General features: G+C 50.2%; 10 protein-coding genes across 10 annotated transcripts; 4 read left to right on the forward strand and 6 right to left on the reverse strand.

Moving 5' to 3' along the window:
* Positions 1-267: 267 nt before the first annotated feature.
* On the reverse strand, positions 268-1,806 carry BO79DRAFT_171619 (putative ubiquitin conjugating enzyme (UbcC)). The gene is made up of 3 exons (XM_025679593.1): positions 1,394-1,806; positions 1,144-1,270; positions 268-1,002 (listed from the first exon to the last, which is right to left on the reverse strand). Exons 1-3 carry the CDS (start codon positions 1,457-1,459, stop codon positions 497-499), a joined length of 699 nt encoding a protein of 232 aa, XP_025540844.1. The 5' UTR covers positions 1,460-1,806; the 3' UTR covers positions 268-496.
* Positions 1,807-3,283: 1,477 nt separating this feature from the next.
* On the reverse strand, positions 3,284-3,742 carry BO79DRAFT_10032 (uncharacterized protein). Its single transcript, XM_025677859.1, has one exon. The coding sequence runs from the start codon at positions 3,630-3,632 to the stop codon at positions 3,345-3,347; it is 288 nt and encodes a 95-aa protein (XP_025540845.1). The 5' UTR covers positions 3,633-3,742; the 3' UTR covers positions 3,284-3,344.
* On the forward strand, positions 3,471-9,214 carry BO79DRAFT_286952 (putative ABC bile acid transporter). Its single transcript, XM_025688527.1, has 2 exons — positions 3,471-3,916; positions 3,993-9,214. The coding sequence occupies exons 1-2, from the start codon at positions 3,852-3,854 to the stop codon at positions 8,917-8,919; spliced, it is 4,992 nt and encodes a 1,663-aa protein (XP_025540846.1). The 5' UTR covers positions 3,471-3,851; the 3' UTR covers positions 8,920-9,214.
* Positions 9,215-10,550: 1,336 nt separating this feature from the next.
* BO79DRAFT_254098 (uncharacterized protein) lies at positions 10,551-11,306 on the forward strand (the record flags this gene model as incomplete). Its single annotated transcript, XM_025686038.1, has 1 exon — positions 10,551-11,306. The coding sequence occupies one exon, from the start codon at positions 10,551-10,553 to the stop codon at positions 11,304-11,306; it is 756 nt and encodes a 251-aa protein (XP_025540847.1).
* A 324-nt stretch (positions 11,307-11,630) lies between these two features.
* On the reverse strand, positions 11,631-15,204 carry BO79DRAFT_193370 (C2H2-type zinc finger protein; the record flags this gene model as incomplete). Its single annotated transcript, XM_025680973.1, has 8 exons — positions 11,631-11,724; positions 11,794-12,230; positions 12,303-12,718; positions 12,800-13,835; positions 13,901-14,191; positions 14,244-14,678; positions 14,792-15,002; positions 15,124-15,204. The coding sequence occupies 7 exons, from the start codon at positions 15,202-15,204 to the stop codon at positions 12,004-12,006; spliced, it is 2,697 nt and encodes an 898-aa protein (XP_025540848.1). The 3' UTR covers positions 11,631-11,724; positions 11,794-12,003.
* A 27-nt stretch (positions 15,205-15,231) lies between these two features.
* On the forward strand, positions 15,232-16,267 carry BO79DRAFT_171627 (SDR family NAD(P)-dependent oxidoreductase; the record flags this gene model as incomplete). Its single annotated transcript, XM_025679594.1, has 3 exons — positions 15,232-15,372; positions 15,434-15,889; positions 15,972-16,267. Exons 1-3 carry the CDS (start codon positions 15,315-15,317, stop codon positions 16,265-16,267), a joined length of 810 nt encoding a protein of 269 aa, XP_025540849.1. The 5' UTR covers positions 15,232-15,314.
* A 270-nt stretch (positions 16,268-16,537) lies between these two features.
* BO79DRAFT_193372 (putative amidase) lies at positions 16,538-18,255 on the reverse strand (the record flags this gene model as incomplete). The annotated part of the gene is made up of 3 exons (XM_025680974.1): positions 16,538-17,475; positions 17,530-18,152; positions 18,227-18,255. 3 exons carry the CDS (start codon positions 18,253-18,255, stop codon positions 16,538-16,540), a joined length of 1,590 nt encoding a protein of 529 aa, XP_025540850.1.
* A 677-nt stretch (positions 18,256-18,932) lies between these two features.
* BO79DRAFT_263696 (putative neutral amino acid permease) lies at positions 18,933-20,460 on the forward strand (the record flags this gene model as incomplete). Its single annotated transcript, XM_025686703.1, has 3 exons — positions 18,933-19,137; positions 19,178-19,607; positions 19,662-20,460. The coding sequence occupies 3 exons, from the start codon at positions 18,933-18,935 to the stop codon at positions 20,458-20,460; spliced, it is 1,434 nt and encodes a 477-aa protein (XP_025540851.1).
* Positions 20,461-20,689: 229 nt separating this feature from the next.
* On the reverse strand, positions 20,690-21,340 carry BO79DRAFT_10087 (uncharacterized protein). The gene has a single exon (XM_025677863.1). The coding sequence runs from the start codon at positions 21,094-21,096 to the stop codon at positions 20,737-20,739; it is 360 nt and encodes a 119-aa protein (XP_025540852.1). The 5' UTR covers positions 21,097-21,340; the 3' UTR covers positions 20,690-20,736.
* On the reverse strand, positions 21,312-23,293 carry mpkC (mitogen-activated protein kinase mpkC). The gene is made up of 9 exons (XM_025677861.1): positions 23,142-23,293; positions 23,039-23,086; positions 22,825-22,954; positions 22,727-22,770; positions 22,560-22,659; positions 22,153-22,509; positions 22,023-22,101; positions 21,770-21,953; positions 21,312-21,719 (listed from the first exon to the last, which is right to left on the reverse strand). The coding sequence occupies exons 1-9, from the start codon at positions 23,195-23,197 to the stop codon at positions 21,527-21,529; spliced, it is 1,191 nt and encodes a 396-aa protein (XP_025540853.1). The 5' UTR covers positions 23,198-23,293; the 3' UTR covers positions 21,312-21,526.
* Positions 23,294-23,716: the final 423 nt, after the last annotated feature.

Below are 23,716 nucleotides of genomic sequence, written 5' to 3' on the forward strand. Positions count from 1 at the left end.
AGAAATGGTTATCTCCAAGTCATATCCATCTCCTCTTATCTCTCGTATTTCTTATTGGAGATGCAATCAATCCCATGACAAGCAACTAATGACATCATTGGTCACGCTACGGGGTCATACCGAAACGAGCTGTGCCGAAGTACTCCTATGATTAGCTACAGCAGTGCATACATTCTTTCAAGGAGCAAAAGAATAATAAAGTCATCTATAACGGCATCTTATGTAAAATAGAAAGATATGTGATAGTAGTAAAAGCATACAAAGAACCTCCAACGCATGCTAATACAGATAAATAGAGGGAATGATCTTAAATTGATTGTTTGTGCTGTATACCACCTCTTAATGCCGCGCCTGCGCTATGCCACACGATGAAATATATAAAAAAAAGGGGGAAACTATGTAAGTAATATGTAGAAGTAACTCCAAGCGCCAAATATATAGGTAGTAAGAGAGAGGTGGCGACAGCTTTGGTTTTATACTTGATAGGTTGAATAAATCAAGTAGCCTTGTGTTCGTCTTCTTCTTCCTCCTCGTCACTGCCGGAATCCTGGTCTTCGTCGTCGTCATAAACATCAAGGTCCTCGTCGGAGTCGCTACCGCCGAAGACGTCGTCGTCCACATCGCTCTCAGCCCAGAAGTCGGAGTCGTCCTTCTCCACGGGCTTAGAGACTGATATGGTGGATTCGTGGGTGGGCATGACGAATCCCTCGGGAATGTCGTTCTTCGACTCCTCCACGTGTTTTTTCACGATGGATTTGTATTCGTCGGGGCTCTTGCGGAGCATGACAGAGGCGTCGACGTTGGCGGGGGAGGAGATCTCGGCGTCGTCGAGGAGGGAGAGGATGGAGATGAGCACGGATTCGACTCGTTGGGCTGGTGACCAGCGCTCTGAGGCTAGTTCGCCGGACATTTCATCCTCGCCTGGGGCGTGGAGAATGGATATGCAGAGCTTGCCGTCTTTGTAGATGTTCGGGTGGTAGAGGGGGCGGACAAAACGAAATTCTGGAAATTGAGATTGTATGTCAGTTATGCTGGTCTGCCTTTCTGCATTGTTGCCACATTTCCAGGGTGGGCAAAAAGGGGTGGGGTGGTGTGATGGAGGGGGCGGGCGTGTTGTATCGGGAGGGACGTTCGTGAACTCACCTGGTGGGGAGTAAGGGTAGTTACTCGGGAATTTCATGATCGCTTTGAAGTAGCCGCCATAGTATAAAGAATCCGGGTTTAGAACGATTAACCCGATCGTCCAGTGTAGGAGATTCTGCTCGTCAACCTGGAAGGGATATCGGTCAGCATTCTTGATGTGACTTGAGGTGTGGTCTGCGATGGGACACATGATGCGATGGTCTTCGACGTATGACCAGAAGTAGAGTGGTATTTGAGAATATATACGTACATCGATATTTACCCAGGGCTCTTGTGATAGTGTCTTATATTCGTTCATCAAAATGCGTTCGGCCATGGTGATGATCTAACAGGGGCGAACGATCGCGTGCCGTCGGTGAGCAATGATGGTGGCTAGACTGGAAGCCCAAAGGGTCGATAATTGACTCGGCAGTCGAGATAACAGGTATCGTTTTTCCTTTCCTCTTGTTCCCCTCTTGAAGTCGAAGTGATCAGGGCTGGATAGGCGCTGGATCAGGACGAGATCAACGGGTTTAAAAGTGATTGATGATCACACACTAGTCCCGCTGTGGCAATCCATGGCATCCACGCGCAGCGGAAGGGCCCGGGGTGGCGTTCCGAAAGAAAGCATTTTGCAGCAGAATCTGAATCTTCCTTGGGTTAATTAATCAATACTTGTCATTGTACTGGTCGATCTATGGTAGTTGTCTGGGGAAATCTTAAGATAAACAAGGACCAGGGCGAAAGAAGCCAGAGGGCCATTGTTCTTCCACAGGATTGTTCATTATTCTTTTCTTGTCCCGCGTAGCCGACAGTGGGGGGGAAAGAACCCAGCAAAGTGGGGAATCCCCTTTCGATAGAATGAGAATAGTTCATGCCGTTGAAACTCTTGCCCCATTCAGCATGGAGTGCTGTTTGTCGGCTCCAACCGTTATAATAACTTACGATATTAGAGCAACGAAGTTTAATCCGATAAGACAAGGGAGATCCTATCGCAAGCACCAACCACTTCTGCAACAGAAGGATTGTTTCGGCCGTTGTTGAGACACACTGCGACTTTTTTTCCTTTGCTGACCAATTCAAACTCTACGCGGTTTAGCTGCCTTGCGTCCTTATCTCGGGATACCCGCATCTGAAATAGGCCGGCCAGCCAGACACACTTTAGCGGGCGTTATCGCGCATTGGGCGACTAAATTGGCTCATTGTCTCACAAGCTCCAGCGTCGGACTAATGAAAAGCAAGACCGTCAAGTGATCAAAGACTGCGACCGCTTCTTCTCCGACAGTTTGACATCTGACTCATCGAAATATTCAAAGCTCATAGGCAGGAGGATGACGAATTAGTCCGTTAGATGGCAACAAAAGGTTGACTTGCTTGAAGTTGAGTCGGTGTGACGGGCAAGGGGCATGCAGGATGCACGGACTCTCTCAGACGCCCTAGGGCGTACATCTGGATGTTTCTTGGACCCCTCTCTCCTTCATTGAGTCACTGACAGGGACTTGAACGCGAGGTGGAAGGCCTGGATGGCGTTGGTCATGCGGATAAGCCATTTTCTGCAGGTTGGCATACAAGCCTGATTGGGTTCTGGGAATGTTGCGAAGAGATACTTTGGCACGTCAAGTCATCCTTCCACCCTTAAAAGCATATACTACATACGCAGTGATTGTCCAGTCATTAGAAAGCAACCCCGACCCTGTCTCCGCAACGTGGGCTTGGGGTGGGACGGATCTCCCACCAAGGGAAGAAGGGCCCTGTTCTGTGACACTCCTTCACGATAAAGTCGCCAACTCCACGCATCTCGTGGTTAGATCGATTCCTCAGTATAATGGTGACGGGTAGAAGATCGAAGGATGCCTGTCGACCGTGTAGGTAGCAGATCGAGGGTCATGAGGGGAGGGTTGATGAGCCAAGCGTGAGAATTGAACCGGACTGTTTGTTAGTGCAGGGAGAGTGTCTCCGAGATACACTAGGCCCCGAAGTAGACCATTAGTATCAGTAATGGAATGGGGAGGTGACTCAGGGTAATCAGGGACGATAAGCACGAGTCATCTTCAAATTTCTCGCTAACCGGCAAAGAAGACCAATGGATCGAGAGGAATAATAAGAATTGACTCCAGCGTTGTAACCCGTTGAGCTCCGCCGGGGGGGAAGGTCTGGAATCCTTCTGGCTGCGGGCGGTGGATGCGAGAACTAAACAGAAGGCGACGAGGAGTCCACCCGAACTAAACCAAAGTGAGTTCCCGCCTTAGCTTACTTTCTGTTAGGTTGCCAAACCGGCGTGAGTTCCCACTCGTCATCGCTTTGCTGCTGCTGCTGCTTCCTTCTTTCTCTTTTACTTCTTCTATCTCCCCTCCTTCATTTTCTCTCCCTTTTCTTTTTTCTTTGTTTCTCCTTCTTTGATTCCGACCCTCGTGCTGGTTTGACTGCATGTGGTGTTTGCCAACTTTTTCTTCCCGGCATTCTTGGTAGTGTTCCTCAGTCCCCCGTCGGGCCTTTGGTTCGTCTGCCATTTTCTTTTCCTCCTCCGCCTATCACCTTGGCGATGCTGGGCTTGCCCTGCATCTATAGTCCGGGAAGCAAACACCAGAGTATCTAGGCTTAAAAATCTTTTATAACTCGATTGGATTTTACCCATTTATCCCACCAGTCTGTCGACTGGTCCCGAGTTAGGAGCGCATGCTGTTCCTAAGCTTTGGTGCTCACAACTTCTTCTTATCCGCCCGCCAGCCATGGCGGTCGAATGCCACGGGCCCATCTGGGCTATCGATGATGTCTCCCGTTGCTTCCAACGCAAGTACGTCAACCAATGTCGCTTCTACCATTATTCTCATCTCCGGAGTCGCCAGCTAACGTCTGACTGTCAATTGTAGCTATCTTCAAGTAATATTTCCTCTTACAGCCTGCGGGCTCTCATTACTATTCGTCATTTTTCGCGTCGCATACCAATGCACCGTTTCTCGAAAAAGCGCCTCCTACAAGTTACTAGATCACAATGCGGTTGAAGGCGACTCACCAGTTGCAACCTTGGATGATGAAGGGGAGGAAAGCGACCTAATGCTCAGCAAAGCGGCACAGTCCGAGTTACCGACATTCGAAGTTGATCGTCCTCGTGGAGAAATCGCAACTTTAACGCTGGAGATCCTTGCGCTTGTAGGAGAAGTGGCCGTCTTCGTGGCTGTCCTTTCCACGGGCGTTTGGGGTCGCCAGGGTACTCTTCCCGCCATCGCCAAGCTTGTTTCCTGGGGCTACATATTGTTCCTGGCATTGGTTCGATTGCTACTTTCGACGTTCGACCTCCATTCATCTCCCAGGATATGGAACCATACGGCATTGTTGTACGGACTGCAATGGATTTTCACCGTCTTCGTTTTTCGCTCCGCCGTTATCCACCCCTTGTCGAATCGCGCTGTGGTCTTCAGCTCCATTGAGTTTGCCTTGTCCACTTTGCTTTTGCTCATCGCGGTCACTACCCGTAGAGGAAACAAAGTGGTTTTGGTATCGCATGATGAGGGTCTGGAGCCTGCGAGGCATCCCACAGCCAGCTTGTTCTCGCTGGCTACTTTTGCTTGGCTGGATCCTCTCATTCTCAAGGGCTACAGACAGCCGTTGGAGCTCGACGATGTCTGGGATCTGACAGCGTCTCAGAAAGCAGCCACAGTGTTGGAAGACTTCCGCCGCAGGAATTACCAGGGCTCATTGGTGTGGAAATTATGTCGGTACTTCTACGGTACCCTCCTTCTCCAAGGTGCCTGGACGATCTTTTCGAACCTGTTCACCTACCTGCCTACAATCCTCCTCCGCGTACTCCTGCAGTATGTGGAGGATCCAAGGTCGTCGACTGCAAACGCTGCGTGGCTCTATGCTATCTTACTGTTCTGCTCTGGGGCTATCCAAGGTATCGCTGATGGTCAGGCTCTCTGGATCGGACGCAAGCTGGGTGTCAAACTTCGGGCTATCATCATCGGCGAAATCTATGCGAAGGCCCTCCGGCGGAAAGCGGGGTCGTCTGTAGAATCCGCGAAGAAGCAGCCAGAAGAGCCTGCGAAGGATCAAAAGAAAGGCGGTTTCTTCTCGTTCGGTCGGAAGAACAAGAAGGCAACAACCGACCCCGAGACAAATAACGCAAAGGCGAAGAAGTCGGAAGATGACCAGGAGGACAAAGAACACATGGCTAACATTGGTACTATCATCAATTTGATGGCAATTGACTCTTTCAAAGTTAGCGAAGTCGGCGCCTACCTGCACTTTTTGTGGGCCAGTGTGCCGGTGCAGATCATCATTGCTGTAACACTTCTGTACCGCCTCCTGGGATTCAGCTCGTTTGCTGGAATAGTCATCATGGTCTTTATGTTGCCTATCAACCTTACGATCGCCAAACAGTTTACGAAGGTTCAGAATCGGATCCTGAAGGGGACCGATGCTCGGATTCATAGCACTAATGAGATCCTCCAGAATATTCGAATCATCAAGTATTTCGCCTGGGAGCAGCGTTTTGAGGACATCGTCAACGAGAAGCGAAAGGCGGAGTTGAAGGCTTTGCGTTTTCGGTACATCATCTGGTCTACGGCGGCAACTGTCTGGTATGGCACGCCCATCCTTATCACGTTCGCCTCATTCTTCTTGTATACAGTGGTGGAGGGAAAGAAGTTGACCCCGTCGATCGCATTCCCGGCCCTGTCGATGTTCTCTTTGCTCCGCGTTCCTCTCGACCAGTTGGCCGATATGGTGGCTCACGTTCAAGAGTCCAAGGTCTCCCTTGATCGTGTTGACACTTATTTGAATGAAGAAGAGACTCAGAAGTACCGTCAACTCGAGGAGGAGGAGTCTGATGGACAACCGCCCAAGATCGCGCTGGAAAATGCTACCCTTACCTGGGGATCTGCCCAGGGTCAGTACAAGGATGATCCGTCAGACGAGGTTGCCGATGGTTTCCGTCTGATCAATATGGACGTGGACTTCCAGATTGGCAAACTCAATCTGATTACTGGCCCGACTGGCTCTGGAAAGACGTCGCTGCTTATGGCGCTTCTTGGCGAAATGAAGCTTCTGCAAGGAAAGGTTCACTTGCCTGGAGGCACAGCTAACCGCTCGGAACTCCCAGTTGATCCTCAGACAGGTCTCATCGAAAGCGTTGCCTACTGCGCACAGGAAGCGTGGCTCGTGAATGCTACTGTCAAGGATAACATTGTGTTTGCCTCCCCCTTTGATCAACGTCGGTATAATGCTGTAATCAAGGCCTGTGCCTTGGAGCGGGACCTGTCAATTCTCGATGCAGGCGACCAGACCCTTGTGGGAGAAAAGGGCATCAGTCTTTCGGGAGGCCAGAAACAGAGAATATCGCTTGCGCGCGCTGTGTACAGCAGAGCTCGTCACTTGCTTCTGGATGATTGTTTGAGTGCAGTTGACTCGCACACCGCTAAGCACATTTTCCGCCAGGCCTTGACCGGTCCCTTGATGATGAACCGGACTTGTGTTCTGGTAACACACAATGTTGCTTTAACCGTGTTCGAAGCAGCCCATGTCATTGCTCTTGATAACGGTAAAATCATCGCCCAGGGTCCTCCAGACGAAGTAGCGGCATCTGGTGCGTTGGGTGATGAACTACTCAAATCCCGACCAACTTCCAGGACTACTACTCCTCGTCCTTCTCGCAGACCTTCGGACCATGCAGAGCAAGATGACGAATCGCTTACGAACGGTAATGCCACCAATGCCCTTAACGGAAAGGCCAAGGAGAGTTCCGACACTAAGCTGGTAGAGTCCAAGGCTGTCGGCAGTATCAAGTTGTCTACGGTTAAGATGTATCTTCAATCGATGGGATCCTGGCGCTACTGGATCGTGGCTGTGCTTGTTTTCTGCATGCAACAACTCGGGTCTGTATCGACTAATATTTGGATCAGACAATGGGCCAATTCTTACCAGACTGAGGAAGTCGGTGCGGATCCCGGTGACTACGCGGCGATGGCAGCCTTCAAGATCCCGTCTTTCAATGTTGGTGGTGTTCCTCGCACATCCACTTTCAGCGCACCCCAGTTTGGTACGCAGAGTGTGAACGCCAATGGCAATGGCAATGTCAACGTATCATATTATCTCGGTGTCTACGCATTACTGGGAGTTGCTTTCGTCGCTATTTCGCTAGTAAGGGAGGGTGTCCTATTCTGGGGTTCTCTGAACGCTTCTTTCAAGATCCACCAACGCCTGCTGAGATCGGTCATGCATGCAAAGTTCAAGTTCTTCGATTCGACCCCCTTGGGCCAGCTGATGAATCGCTTTTCTAAGGATGTGGAATCCGTCGATCAGGAAGTCGCACCTGTAGCTATAGGCATGCTCCATAGTCTGGCATCCGTCGTGATGATTGTCATTCTCATTTCAGTCATCACGCCCGGTTTCCTGATCGCAGGTATCTTCATCACCTTGGTTTATGTCGCCCTCGGTGCCGTCTACCTGAATGCTTCTCGCGATCTCAAACGACTTGAGTCCGTGCAGCGGAGTCCTCTGTACCAGCAATTTGGCGAGACCTTGAACGGCATTGTTACCATCCGTGCCTATGGCGACGGACCGAGATTCATCGTTGACAACCACCGTCGTATCAACGCCTACAACCGTCCTCACATTTATCTGTGGGCGAGCAATCGCTGGCTGGCACTTCGGGTCGACGTAACAGGAGCCTTGGTGTCATTCTTCACCGCTGTTTTCGTTCTGATCAACATTGGAAAGATTGATGCCGGTGCTGCTGGACTTTCGCTGACATACGCAGTCACGTTCACCGAGAACGTTCTTTGGCTAGTCCGGTTGTACTCGGAGGTTCAACAGAACATGAACTCTGTCGAACGTGTCAGGGAATACCTCGAAGTCGAGCAAGAGGCAGACGCAGTCATTCCTGACTCTAGACCGCCGGCCAACTGGCCCAGCGGCGGCGCGGTCGACTTCGTTGGATATACAACTCGGTATCGACCGGACCTTGACCCCGTTCTCAGGAATGTCTCGTTCAGCGTGCAACCTGGAGAGAAGGTCGGTATCGTCGGCCGCACCGGTGCTGGCAAGAGCTCGCTTGCTCTGGCGCTTTTCCGTGGTCTCGAAGCTGAAAAGGGCCGCATCGTCATTGACGGCGTGGACACCAGCGCAATTGGTCTCCGTGACTTGCGAGAGTCGATCACCATCGTTCCTCAAGATCCTACTCTGTTCACAGGAACTATCCGCAGCAACCTTGACCCGTTCGACCTCTTCACGGACGAGCAGATCTTTACTGCCCTGAAACGTGTGCACCTTATTGGCCCGGGTACCTCCGGCACCGCGACCCCAATGACCACTAGTACGCTCGCAGAGCCCAGTTCCGCAACCCCCACCGGGGTCACTAGTAGCGGCATCCTGGACAACAAGAACATCTTCCTCAACCTGGACACTGCTGTCTCCGAATCCGGGTCCAACCTGTCCCAAGGCCAGCGACAACTCTTGTGTCTTGCACGTGCGCTACTCAAGAACCCGAAGGTCCTGATGATGGACGAAGCCACCGCCTCTATAGACTACAACACCGACTCCAAAATCCAGGAAACCCTCCGGGAACTCCGGGAAAGCACCATCATCACCATTGCGCACCGTCTACAGACAATCATCGACTACGATAAGGTCTTGGTCCTCGACCACGGCCGAGTCATCGAGTACGACCACCCCTGGACATTAATAAACAAGGGCGACGGCCTCTTCCGGAGCATGTGCGAAAACAGTGGAAACATGGATAGTCTTCTGGAAGGAGCCAAGAAAGCCTGGGATCATAAAAATAGTGGTAATGACTCATAGATCGCCTCCTTCCTGCTTTATTCATTCTACTATTACTAGGGACCTCATAAAAAGTTCGCACATATTGAAAAGGCCCTTGTTACACATATTTATCTATCAATCCTGTTTATTATTAACTGTGTGAAAGCTGGCGCATGGGGTATTTCTACCATTGCTATTCATTTTATATTCTTCAATTTTTTTTCTCTTTTTCTTATACATTCGTTATCGTGCCTGACGAGAAAAAATTGCAGGCTTTACTAGTCCTATTTTGCCTTGTTTCCATGTCCCAAAATTTGCTTGACTGTGACTTTATAGAGAATATACTATGTTCATATAACCCGCTACCCCTCTATGCTCATAAGCGACTACATACATACCACAGCCACGGCATGATCCATGGACACAAAGAATTAGGCAACATTGAAGAAATCAAGCTGTACGAAGGGGGAACCCTCCTCCCCGAAAAGTGTAATTGTGAAAAATAGCATAGAGACCCCTTCATCCACCGATAAGCACGCACAAAATATCGCCACTTGCTTTGCACAACCGGGCATCATGGATACTGATTCATGGACCCTGCAATTACAAAAGTAAGTCAGTCACTGGACCCTTTGAATTCCGAGCTCCGAGCAAAACAAGGTGTGCTTGGCATGCATGCGACCTAACCGGGAAAGGACTAGTTCGGATTAAGTTTATTTTCTTTGCCGCCGAGATCCGATCCGGGAGTGAGTGGATGACACCAGACACACGGGGATCATCATCGATTCATTCCATCGCTAGATAGTCTAGTAGTACTTACGGCTACGGAGTAAATAAATTGATAAATTGCCTCATCTAGAAATTAGTTCGTAATCTTGTCATTTATGTTATTTTGATCGTGTGATGAAATGAATCCTTAACTCGCAATACAAGCCACCTCTCCCCGGTGCCAGTACCAGTAAGTAAATGAGGAGGTAGGTTAGTTGGAGTACCGCTCTTCTCCGGCCGGGACCGTCCTTGATGTATGTATGCCTGTAACTTCCCTTTTCCGTTCATATTCTTTTTTCTGAATGATATCATTCGCTATTAAGTGGAAGACACAAGACTTCCATGATATCACCACAGCAAGATGAGTTTGAAGGTTAAACGCACAAGAGACCATGGGTCGACCGAACACCGGGTTCGAAGTTTAATAGGATGGGATTTCCGCAGTGCCCCGGAAGAAACCGACCTATTGAGTGAGAGGTAGTCTAGGCGGTGCATTGTTTGGAGGCGAAACTCTTTCTCTCTTTCCTCTTCTCCCTTGTTGTATGTGAGACAAGGTTTGTCAATAGGCTTTGGCCGGCCATGTCATGATGCAAGTGATGCAAGTCGAGGCTCCGCTTCTGTTGAGATTTCGACAGGGCCGCGCGTTTCGACAGGGCTGGATTTGCATTTCATCATATCGTTGCATTCAGTAGTTTTTGTAAGCATGGAGTGTTGACGGAAGCTATAAGAATAGCTCGTGCTGGTTCTTGCCGGCTGAAAGGTTCGCGGTTTTATCATCCAGGAAAATTGTTCGCGCCTATTGTGTTGGATATACTGCACATACTCTCTCTGCAATATATCGGATCCATAAGACAAGGAAACATCACTCGGAACATCCAATCGAAGCCAATTTACTCGGCACGATGCGCATTTTCTCCGCCTTGAACGGCCTGCTCCTGGCAGGAGCCGCTGCGGCTCAGAGCTGCTCTCTTCAGTCAAACGAATCTCAAGCCGTTGACTATGGCTATGCGCTCTCTTACTTCCTCGACCGCTTCTATTCGTCGGTCCCGGTCAATCAGACCTTCTTGAGCAGCTCCCAGAATGGCTCCAACTCGCAGTACTTCACCAACTTCCAGGGTATTCAGAGACAGAACCGTCTGGGTGTGCGTGCTGTGCAACAACTTGGCTCGAAGCTGTCTGGCTGGACCCCTCAGAATTGCAGCTTCACCTTCCCAAGTGCCACTGACGCCGATTCCTTTGTGCAGAACGCGCTCCAGTTGGAGTCAACAGTTGCTGGAGCGTACATTGCCCTGGCTGGTTATACCCAGGCCCCCGAGGCTTCGTTCTTGTGGGCTCGTTTGGCTGCTGAGCACACTGCTCACGCTTACTATATCGCGAGCCAGAACCAGACCATTCTCTTCCCGACGAACAGCTCTTCGCTGGTGCCTGCATACAGCCCGGGATACGTTCTTTCCAACGGTACTGGTCCCGGCCAGCTTGGCTCATACTTCCAAGGCTGCGTCACTTCTCCTCCAGTTCCCTGCGGCCAGACCCTGTTCATCGGACCTCTTACTGCCACACTCGGTGCGAACGTCTCCGCAAGCGCAGCTGCTTCAAGCTCGGCCTCGCTGTCTGCATCCGCCACTCCTTCGCCCAGCTTTGCGAGGAGGTTCTTCTAGGTTCGGTGCTGTATTCAATAGTGGCGCTTGGCACCATCAATGAAGTCCAAGATTGTGTGGTATCTCGGAACAATCACTGCACAAAGATGTTCGGTACAACATTGAGGAGGAGAGGTAATAACTTGGAGATGGCGTCTGTTAATTATGCCTTAATGCCCAATTCTGGATTAATGTAATTTGACAATTTATGAACTTGACGTGTAATGTATGATCGCCTGAATAGTATATTGCCACTATGTTGCACTTGTATAAATTGTTAATATACCATGTCTAACCGTAGCACTAAGTCTCATGAGTTTATGTTCGTTAATGAGTTCGTAAATTCGCATAGTCGGTACACCTGCAAGCGTTGAGATTCAAAGCCCCGTCTCTCAAGCAAAGCAGTGCCGCGAGAGAAGAGAGAGATGCTAGCGCTGATCTTGATGACGTGGAATTAGCAAGACACATAAGCCTACTTAGCATTGGAAGTGCTATACTCAGCACCTACCTCGCTCCAATTAGAATCATGCCTCCGCTTTCACGTTGGTCGCGAAGGTATAGGACAGAACCTGAGGTACCACATGGTGCAACTTCACACCAGAGCTTTGCGGCAACCCACCCGTGGAAAAGCACCCGCTTTTATGTAGGTAAGAGGATGTGAATCCACTGTATGGTGATTGAAGAGAATGTTGGGTTCTAACCGAGAACGTGTTCTTGTCTAACCAGGTTGAATAAATGCGAGATACCGCTCTAGGCTCTCCCCAAGTACGTTGATGAATGGCCACTGGGTATTCTTCCGAAAGAGTCGAGCCCAAAGCTTGATGACAGCCAATCCAAGACTTCCGGGATCCTGGCTAGGGAACGATTCCCCGTCTTCAAGATCCATTGATTCGTAAGCTTCTTGTACAATGCAACGCGTCCAATGTAAGATCCGATTCTCGTTCTCTAAAGTCCATATTCATGTTAGCAAGCCCTCGATCGTTGTTGGAGCCTATATTCTTTTACGGGGAATCATACCGCTCAAAGCTTGGCTGCTGCCAGTTTCAGCCAGGGACATAAGCCATTTGCTGAGAAGAACAGTGCACTCTAGACTAGCAAGTGAGTGACGAACACTCCAAAAGAAGGCTTGACTGCGCGCCACGTGATCGATACCCAGGCGTACGGGAATGCTCAGCGCGTGTGCAGAATAAATGAGGGCAGGTGTCAACCTATAGCTCCTTCCTGGTCGCGGCGATCTGTGTATCGCGGTGGCTATACGATATGGATCCCGTGTCTCCAACTGACGATGCGGTCCAAGATTGAGAGACAAGCGGACATATGCCAAACCCAAGAGCGAACTGGAAGTGAACGGAATCGGTCCATTCTCATTATGCGGGTCAAGACTAGATTCGGGGGCTTGTTGCCAAACTGAAGTCCAGGACCGGAGTGCTCTCCTAATCAGACGCGTCAACCGTTAGTCATGTGAAGGTCAGGAGGGTAGTCCAAATGCGGGTTTGCTAGACAGAAGAACTCACTCTAACTTATTCAACTCCTCGGTCGGAAGTGAGTATGACTGATCCCCATTCGGAATAGATAGCTCGCTCACAAGATGAATGCGTTGAAGTAGGCCATGAAGCAGAATATAATTACCCAAAGGCGCAGGGATCGGATCTAGAAGTACTGGATTTCGTGAAGGTTGCAGCAATAGTGCCAAAGCATCCTGAAAGAATAGTTGCTGAGAGTCCACCTCCTTTTGAGCGGCCTCCCAGTCGTGGGCTGTGGCGGCTTTCCATTCCGGCGTGGAACACGGGAGACGTAGATGCACTTCGCTACTGCGGAGCACTGGGTAAATGTTGTATGCGATACTATGAACGTGAACGAAGCAAAATGATATGAATCGAGTGCGTCTTATAGATTCCTCTTCGGCCCATTCATGCCACTGCAAAGGAGAATGCCGTGGGGCAACTGTAATGTTCTCCATGAGCCCGAGTTCTCGCAAGCACCGAACGAGCAGATTCTGTAGGCCAAACGCTTCTTGAACAAGCTCGGCCTTCTCCCATGTAGAGTACCCCATCAAAGCTAACAGGGTGCGAATAGTCTCGATTCTTCTCCAAGCGTTCATTCCTGCGGCAAACTCTGGCGACGAGAGTAACGGATCCTGGCCCGAGCGCTGAGATGAGTCCCGGATACTGTTCAATGGTATCTGAAGGATTGAGTTAAAGGGTGGTAAACTTGACTCCTTCGACAGTCGGTATAATACTATTGCCTTGGCTGCATAAAAGAGTCTCTCAGCATTACGGTGCTCGAAGCGGTATTGAGCGCCTATTGTCATGAGAGCCAGAATGAGCTCTGGAGCTCGGTCGTTGACCCGGAATGTCGGTACATGGAGAAAAGGAAGATGTGTATGGAAGCCAGAAAAGAAGGAAGTCAAGTATCTTGTCAACGTATGACGCGAAGGTAAGACAAAATCCGGTATAAGATAACGGAACTCGTCCAAGGAGGCCGCCAGACGCTGCCGCTGCTCTTCTGTAACTTTGAGCGATATTGGGCTCTTGCTAATTTGAGGAGGCTCTATATACTAGTTAGTACAAGGGTCCGGCTATGATTTCTTTTTTTAGGTCTTCAAATGCTCATACCGTAGTCAGATACAGATGCGAAGCTCTGGTCGCCTGGAGGTACGGACGGCAACCACGACCGGAAAGGCGAGTCGGCCCGTGACCTTTCAGACTGGCGCGGACGCGATGAGGATTCGTGTTGTTCCCCAGAACTTCTGCTAAACTCGGGTTGTTCAGTTGAAACGGGGTTTTGAATCTGAGCCATGTCCCCAAATGCTGGCACCCACTCTGACGGGAGACCTATCGAGTCCAGAAAATGTGTGAAATCCTGGAAATGATTCAGCTCTTCATGTAGGTATGGGATCGGTTGGGCTGGTAGCATGTTAGCCGTGCGCGCTTCCCAGAGGGGTGAGAAGCTCATTACCTGGAGGTGGTGCATGTCGGTAATTGCCCGGAAGAAGAAGCTGCGCAGCTTCCAAAATCTCCGCATCGTGGCCGACTGCGCCGGCATGCGCACCAAGTTCACCTGCACTGCTAGTCCCCGTATTTAGAACAGAATTGCGATCCTGCTCAATGTATGGCCCACGTTGCTGTCCTGCCCACTGTTCTGCAATCGGCGGCATGGGGATAGGAACATCTGGACGCGGTGTTGGTTGAACATTGTTATAGTTGGGTGGAATAGTGGTAGGCTCTGAAGTCCCGGCTCTATTGGCATGGTCCAAAGCTTCGTGATCCGGTTGCGAATTCGGCGAAACCAGACCACTGGTACTTTGATGTGCAATGGTTGTGTGTCGCTTCAACAGATCTCGTCGGGTGAATGCGGAGCCACAGAAGCATATATACGGCTTTTCTTTGGTGTCTACAAGTGCACAGGGCCTTAACTTAGCATGGGAAATTATTCTGAACAATGCAAGGGATCCAGACACCACTAGACTAGCTGGACTTGCTCAAAGATGATGCGATGCGACTTACGCGTGCGGACATGTCGCTCCAAATGTTCCGTCCTTCTGAAACTGCGCCCGCAATGGACGCAGACCCGAGTTTTGGCTCCAGCACTCGAGCGACGAGAGCCCCGAGAAGGTTGTGAAGGAGACTGGGACAGCATCAAGTCATTTGGAGGCGAAGGAATGACCGGAGTATACAGATAAGATGTCGCGACCTCTCCAATTGGAGACACCAGGTACTAGGGGAGAGGAGACTAGCTGTGGAGGATGGTGAGGAAAGAAAAGGAAATGCGTGAGTGACTCCAACCGACGGTGCCGAATCGGCTGCCCCCAACGCCACTTTGGGAGAGTTGACCCCACTTGCCCGATAAGCTGTCTTTCTCCAACCCGGTCGGTCAGCTGTTGCTTGCTGAGAAAGGATGTAGTATATATTGTCAACATTCATCATGAGACCAATGCGCGATGATTGTCTCGACTTGAATCACTTGAGCTGTCCTGTTCTCAAAGTGAAGTTTCGATTCTCTTGTTCACGATAATAGTTGCCCGCGGATATGACGCAAACATGGACCTTTCCGGGAGTTGCCGTTGTCACAGGAGCCGGTGGTACAGGTATACCTTCGTAAAAGTCTATCGCGGGGAAAGAAAAAGCTAAGAAATAACGGCTTTGCAGGCATCGGTGCAGCCACAGCAAAAGCGTTTGCTTCGGCAGGATGTGAAAGAATCGCAATCACGGATCTCAATCCTGCCTCTTTAGATCAGACCCGGGAGGCTATTCTTGCTTCCTACCCTCAGACGCGTCTTCTATTCAAGGCGGGCGACATATCCGATGAAAGCTTTGTCGAGTCATTCATCCGCGAGGTGGTGGATGCCTTTGGACGGCTAGATTATGCGGTCAATTGCGCCGGAATCCTAGGAGATGCCATGCGAACGACCGAGACATCAACGGCGGTATTTGACCATATCAACAACATCAATTATCGGGGTGCTTGGTTCTGTTCTAGAGCAGAGTTGAGACAAATGGTGGCACAAGCTCCCTTACCGAGCCATGATCCGAATCGCGCTCCTCAGCGAGGGGCTATTGTGAATGTTGCAAGTCAGCTGGGCATTGTGGGACGCCCTAGTGCTCGTAAGTCCGATTTCTATCCTATTGCCCAATTCTTCAGTCAACGCTCTTTGGTGTGAGCTAACTGCGTCGTATTTGCTTCTAGCTGCGTATTGTAGCTCCAAGGCTGCTGTCATTGCGATGACCCGCTCCGATGCGATCGACTATTCTGCGGACGGCATCCGTGTAAATTGTGTTTGTCCGGGTGTAATTGAGACCCCGATGACAACGTACAGCGAGGAAATTCGCGAGCACTTTCAGCCAGCAGTTGACATTGCCCCAATGAAGAGAATGGGGAAGCCAGAAGAGGTGGCAGATTCCATACTTTTCTTGTGTTCGACTCTTGCCTCGTTTGTGCAAGGGCATGCGCTTGTTGTCGACGGAGGATATGTAATCAACTGAATAGGAGGAGCTTCCTCACTCATGATAATGACAATAATAAAGAATGAAATGAAATGAACAACATATTCGGTGTCATTAGCATTCGGCGCGCGAGAGGAGATCGCAAGGTTTCCCAACTGCTTGCTAGGTAATGAGACATATGGAAGTGTGTAACCAGGGGATTATATATGAAAGACATGACGGCCAAGTCGGCAATGTATAGCAGTCGCAATGAAGGTTCGTCACCTAGACCAACTTCTATAAAATTCTATCTCTAGTGTACTGTGTTTATCAATTACTCGCCACCTTTTTCCAATCGTAGTTTGTCTCCCATGCATATCCTGCTTTGAGTACTTTGTGTTCCTGCCACAACCCTCCGACAATCTGCATACCAACCGGGAGCTTGACCTGAGGATCATCCTTGGCCGGAGCATACCCCACTGGTATAGACATCGCTGGGTGCCCCGTAACGTCAAAGATTGCCGTGTTGATTGTCAAGCCCATGCTAGGCTTCAGAGACTCGACCGGTAGGCCTCGTGCACCATGTCTCGGTGCAACAACAGGAGTGGTCGGCATTACAACCACGTCATACCTTTGGAGAAGATCCTCGTAAAGGTCCCGAAGCCTACGGCCAATATTGACAGATTTGCCGTACAAGTCCGGAAAGCGTGAGGTAAGATAGAGGCCATTGATTATAACGTTCTTAGTGGCTGGGAAGGCTCTCTGGAAGCCTTCCTTCGTCCACGGGAGTCTCTCACGCTCCATCTCCGTCATGTAGAGACCCCTTCTGCCATGTGCCTGTCCAAGCAGCGTCAAAGAGCCTGAAACACGCTGCTGAATGGTCCAGATAGCAGGCCCATGGTAATGGTCTGGAAGGGATACTTCCTCGACTGTTGCGCCAAGCTCTGTGAATTTCTGAATGGCCGCCATGACCGACTCTTTGACCGCGGGGTCCACAGTACTGTGCTCAAATCCTTCCTTTAAGACCCCTATCTTGAAACCATCGAGCCTTGTAGCCTCAGCCTGAAGCGCCTTGGCGAACGAGGTAGAGCCGTGTTTAGGACTCCCCAGGCATCGATCGTCTATGCCATCATAGCCGGCAATAGCGTCTAAGCAAGAGGCAACGTCGATAACATTCCGAGCAAGCGGGCCCGTGTGGTCATCAATAGCATCCCCGCTAGCAATACCCGTAAAAGGCACCAGCCCATACGTAGGCTTCAAGCCGACACCTGAGTTGACACCATTAGCTATGATTCTGGAAGACAATCATCAAGGCCACCTACAGCCACAAAATGCGGAGGGAACCCGAACACTCCCACCCTGGTCTCCGCCCAGCGTAATGTCAACCAAGCCAGCTGCAACCAAGGCAGCCCCTCCTGAGGTGCTTCCGCCAGCCGAGTATCCGGTTGCGAAAGGGTTCTCCACGATTCCTTGAGCACTCGTGAAAGACGCCGTGGAATGGCAGTAGTTCTCGCAAGTCGAAGTACCATGAATGTCAGCGCCAGCATCGAGAACTCGGGTCACAACCGTCGCATCCGTAATTGGTGTCCAAGAGGGAATGATATCACTTCCAAGCAACTGTGGTACACCTGCAACGGCAATGCAATCCTTCACGCTAATGGTCTTCCCCACTAAAGGTCCTCCCTCCGCATTGCCTTTGATCAGAAACTTGTGAGCCCAGGCCTGCCCGAATACTTGTTCCTCTGGGGATGGACGGTGAACATTCTGTCGAGGGTATCTATCTAGATCGGGGGCTGGCTGATAGTCTGGCAGGTTCGCCACGGTTTCGGCGCAGTCGTGGACGGCTGCCAAGAGAGTATGAAAGTCTTCCTCATCTTCTTGGTCAATGGAGAGGTCCAGATTGCGCAGAAGGGAGGCGGCATCCTCCCTCTTGACCGGATTGTCCCTGTGGATGATCTGTAAGGTTCAAATTCCTGGAGAGAGAGCGGGGACAGAATAGATAGAGGACTCGGTACATACGGCGAAATAGAAGTGAACAAAACCGACATGATGTGTGAGTAGATTTGTATACGAGATTCAATTCTACAAAGAGAAGAGTATTGAAACCGACCACAGCGAAGAAGAAAAGGCCTGGCATGTGCCATGTGCCAAGCCTTATCGCCAGCAGTTGGAGTCGATTACTGCATTTGGCAGGAACGACTTGCCGTGACTCCAACATCCCCCTCCCAGGCAGCCGTGAGGGGCGGCCTGAGGGCCTGAAAGGCTAAGGGTCCAGCTTATCTGATTAAGGAATCTCATTGGGTTTCTTCACCCCATTTTCAACCCGCCAAACCCACCAAAACCCATCAGACATATCTATTTCGTACTTAGACTACACGTTCGATAACTGACGAAATTATTTGAATCACTAGCCTTATCGCATCGTTCACCTACCCCAAATACCCCTCGTATCGCAGCCATCGATAATGCACGATGCCGTCTACTCCAACTGATAGACTCCAACGTAGCACTCCAACGGAGATAATTCTCCGTAGGAATCCTTATCGGCCAGCAACTGAGCTCGACCTCATCGGCCCGTCATACTATCAGTAGCGATTATATTACTGGTGATAATGTTCCGCGGCCTGATCCCTGTGCATTAAATGCCTAGCAATAAAAATGTAAGGGGTCCCGACTTTAGAGGATACTCTAGTTACTCCTCGTTCCCTTCACCTGGACACGCACCATGGCGTACATCAATGAGGCCAAGGACCTCAAGGTCGCTCCAGCCCCGGATGCCAGCGACGACATCCGAGTCGCCAGTTCCTCGGACATCAAAACAGGCGATGATAGCCATGAAGTCTTCAAGCAAGCAGATGGCAAGGTCAATTTCCGCACCGTTAGCTGGATCCGTGCATCAGCTATCTTCCTGAAGAGTATGTCCCCAACTAGTTCCCTACAACTTGCATTTTTCTCATCGGACATCTCCAGTGCTGTTCGCAACCGGCATCCTCTCCATTCCATCTGTGATGTATGATCTGGGGGCCTTCCCCGGTGCCGTCAACCTGGTAGGATGGTGTGTCCTCAATGCCTACGGAGCCATAATCCTGGGCAACTTTCGCACTCTATACCCACAATGTCACTCCGTGGCCGATATGGCTCAGCTCATAGGAGGCCCCATGCTCCGCGAGGTGGTCGGCTTCATGTTCATCGTGACATATGTGATCACCGCCGCATCAGGGATAATTGGCGTCTCTGCCGCATTCAACGCCCTCTCCCTTCATTCCCTCTGCACGGTGTGGTTCTCATTGATCTCTACCATCATCATCGCAGGCTTTGCCAGCGTACGCAAATTCTCCCACATCGGGTGGCTCACCTGGGTGGGCTTCGTTAGCATTCTAGCCGCAGTTCTCATCGTCGTGTACGTCCCTATCCCCTTCCCCAACACCACCACCACAACCCTAACACCCCCAAGCATCGGGGTAACAACCCGCTCCCGCCCAGCCATAGCCCCCCAAACAGGTCCCTACGACCTAGGCTACCGCGCAATCGGCTCCCCGACCTTCGCAGCAGGAATAACCGCCTCGGCCACGATATTCGTCTCCAGCGCCGCAACATCCGCCTTCCTGCCCGTGATCTCCGAAATGCGCAAACCCAAAGACTACCCGAAAGCGGTCTACCTGTGTATGTCATTCGTAACATCCTCCTACCTCGCCTTCGCACTAGTAATCTACGCCTGGTGCGGGAAATGGATCGCCTCCCCGGCGCTCGGCAGCGCCGGCACGACCATCAAGCGCGTCGCCTATGGCATCGCCCTACCAGGCCTGATCGTCAGCGGCTCGCTCTACGTACACGTAGCAGCAAAGTACCTCTTCGTTCGAATCCTGCGCCACTCGCGCCACCTGCAAGCCAACACAGTCGTGCACTGGGGTACGTGGTTGAGTTGCACGATAGGATTAGCTGCGATTGCATTTATCCTGGCGTGTGCAATTCCTATCTTCACGTATGTGTTGGCACTAGTGGGGAGCTTGGGTTTCGCGCCGCTGGCGCTGTGTTTGCCGGGGTGGTTGTGGTTGTATAGTCATGGGGAGTATTGGAAGTCTGGAGGGGTGGTGAAGCGGGTGGTGTATTTGTTGCATGTGTTGTTGATTCTCCTGGGCGCGTTTATGACGGTGGGTGGGACGTATGGGGTTATTGTGCAGATTATGGATGCTTATAGGGATGGGCAGATTGATGGGGTGTTTTCGTGTGCGGATAATAGTGGTTCTACCTGAGAGTATCTACTAGAGTAAATGTAAAACATACAATAAGAAAGTATACATCCGGTTTGACGTTGCTTTCATGGGTCACACAGATTTAAAAGGATGGATTGTAGATTGTCATTCATCATAGGACTCGTCAAGGTATTGGAAAGTTACAGTCGTGACTTGCTAACACAAATATCGCATTCGAGATGAAAAATGAAAATGAAATGAGGTAGGAAAAAGCAGAGAAAGAAACAAGATATTGACAAGACCCTCAAGCCTTGACCCAGTCAAGATGTGTCAACGCTAACAGGAAATAGAAATCCCCCGAATCAGCACGTCCTCCTGCAGAACCGGAGTCTGACAGATCCCTGAGCCCGTAACATCAATGGTCTGACTGCATGTTATATCTTTGAACACCCGCACGGAACAATTCAAGCCATTTGCCATTGTCGTTGTTATGTAGCCCAAGGAACCGCCGTTGAGGATTGAATCGTGGCAGGACAATGTTCCGTTTCCAGAGAAAGATGTTTCTTCGCCGGTGCATTGCCGGTTTTGATATAGAGATATCTGCCAGGTGGTGTTTGACGCGAATATTTGCTTCTGTGAGTGGGGGAAGGCGTGAACATGGAATAAGGTAGCCAAGGCGGGAAGTAGTATTTTCATTGTGTTTGGTCCAGCTCGATAGATTCTTCTCTACTAGGTGTGTGGTGTTGTTTTGTGGGCACTGATGGTTGGTTTGGATGAAAGTGTATGTCTGGCCTTCAGCGTAAGTGACTAGATTCGGTCTTGAAGTCGATGCGGAGGCGGATAGAATGAAAGAAACAAGTTGATAAAAAGGGGTAAGTGCCAATGGAGGAGGTTGAGTCACTAACACTGCGCGGTTTTAGTGGTGCCTATGACAGGCTTTAGGCAAGGGACGCATTAGAACTTTTCCCATTGCCGAATGACCGATCTTCAAAGCCTTATCTGACGAAAGGGTTGACAAAATAGACGCATAGTGATGTCAATGCCAGCAACCCTCGTGATGACAAACGGAACTAGTTCACCGAGCTTGCAGCTCTCGCTTCCTTCGAGAGCTTTAAACTGGCGCAGTCTAAATCTGGAGGTACTGCAAAATATCCTGGTCTAGAGTGTCCGCGGATTTGGTGACCATGCTTTGGGTTTGTATCTGGCCAAGCGGGTCAAGGACCTCGGGGCTGAGGCTCGGGTCGGGAGGCAAGAAAGGCTCTGTGATGGCTGGTTCTCCGGTAGGCCCAAGATCATGGAAGTCTACAACTTCAGTGTATCTGGTATCCTGGTCAGTTTGGGACCCGGCCAAGGATCGCAAGAGACTCACATCATGATTTTCCATTCATCGATTGAATGGGCTACTTCACTGAAAGACCAATCGAACTTTTGCTCAGCAACCGGCTCATCAGTGGGATCGTGATATACGCCCAAGTAGGGATGTTCCAAAGCTTTCGCAGCAGAGATCCGCTTGTCGGGATCAAATATGAGCATCTTTGCAAGGAGGTCAATAGCTGCGAACAAATCCTGTCAGCATACAAAAACCGTTCAAGCACTTGTTAAATAGTGAAGGGGGTAGGTACCGTCTTCATCAGAGTCTGGAAACAAAGTCGCCCAAGGAGCTGGCTGGCGCTCCGGCAGCGACTTCACAATATTAAGAGCCTAGATAATAAATCAACTTCCAGGTAAAGCAACAATTGTCTCAGCTCTTACGGCTTTTGTACAGATCCTCTCAATGACCTCATCAGGCGGGTTCCCCAGAGCATCCGTAATCAGATAGAATTGGTTGATATGATCCTTTCCTGGGAACAATGGCTTTCCGCGAAGCATCTCTGCGACAATACAGCCAGCACTCCAGATGTCCACTTGCATTCCGTATTTTTGCCATGTAAGCATGATTTCTGGTGCCCTGTAATATCTAGTTGAGACATATCCGGTCATCTGAGGCTCCTGCAGTCGCGCAAGGCCAAAATCACAGATCTTCAAGTCACAGTTTTCGTTGATGAGTATGTTACTCGGCTTGAGATCACGGTGTATAACGCCTGCGGAGTGGATGTATTTGAGGCCTCGCTGGGGTCGTTAGCAAGCTTCTATCGACTGGAATGTTTCTGCAGGCGTACCAAAAGCTGATAGGTGAAATATTGAACAAATTTGCCGTCCAGAGGCTTCGAGGTAAGGAGGCGGTTGAGGTCAGTTCCCAGAAGGTCCGTCACCAGATAACTGCGCCCTATTGTTAGTACTCATGCGAACAACGTTCTGAGGTTCAGCCACTGTAGTAACCACATACACGTCCTCTAATGGTGAGATAAAAATGTCGCTCAGGCCAATGAGCTGTTGGAGGTCAGCAGTCGCATGATTTTAGGAATTAACTGCAGGGAGACAGACATTTTCATGACGCAGGTGTTTCAATAGCTTGACTTCGCGGTAGGTCCGTTTGGCGAGGGTGGCGTTGGAGAACGGCTTCATCATCTTCTTGATAGCTACTGGCTGGCGCGTAATCATGTCATAAGCCGAGCTAGTGTGGCCGCAACGTGGTTAGCCATTTTGATCCGTATATCCAGGTATGGCGACTACATGGTAAAAGAAAGTGAGCTCGTACCAAACAAGCCCGAAGGCACCAAGTCCAACAGGCTGCAAGTCGGAATATCTGAGCCGGAGATTAGTAGCTACGAATCGACCTTAGCAGCGAAGTGATCACTTGCCTGTTGGTGGTTTCGAATGTAGTTCCCAAAATCTGGGATCGCAAGAACTCAGCCATGTTGTCTGACTGAAGGGGGAACCGTGTGAAACAGAAAATGGGTCAAGGATGGTAGATAAAAGATGGTAAGTAGATGGTAGTTAGTTGTACTGAGCACTACTGACTTAGTAGTACTACGTAGTAGTAGTAAGTCCGTAGTAGCAACTGTAGGTGGCAAAGCTAAAGTTGAAGACCCTGGTGATATATGTTTATCTTATTTAGAAATCAGGTAGGAGGAAGCATGCCAGCTGAGCAAAGGCAAGCCAGTTGCATCATGGACGGCCACTAGTGTTAAGGGAAGTTCCCGCTGTGCAGCTGTAGGGATTGTGGTGGTGGTGGTGGTGGTGAATAATAAACGAGAAGGAAGAGGAGTACGGAGTACTAGTAGTAAGAGATACTCAAATTAACTATTAACTACTTTGATTACTGGGAGTACCACAGTGGTGCCTGGGCAGTGCCTGAAAGGCCAGTCACGGCTTGCGATTGGCGGGTTGTCGGACCAGCCACCAGCGCGCCGGGGCTTTTCCATTTCCAAGATTC

Source organism: Aspergillus costaricaensis (assembly GCF_003184835.1).
Source record: "Aspergillus costaricaensis CBS 115574 unplaced genomic scaffold BO79scaffold_12, whole genome shotgun sequence".
Lineage (NCBI taxonomy): Eukaryota > Fungi > Ascomycota > Eurotiomycetes > Eurotiales > Aspergillaceae > Aspergillus > Aspergillus costaricensis.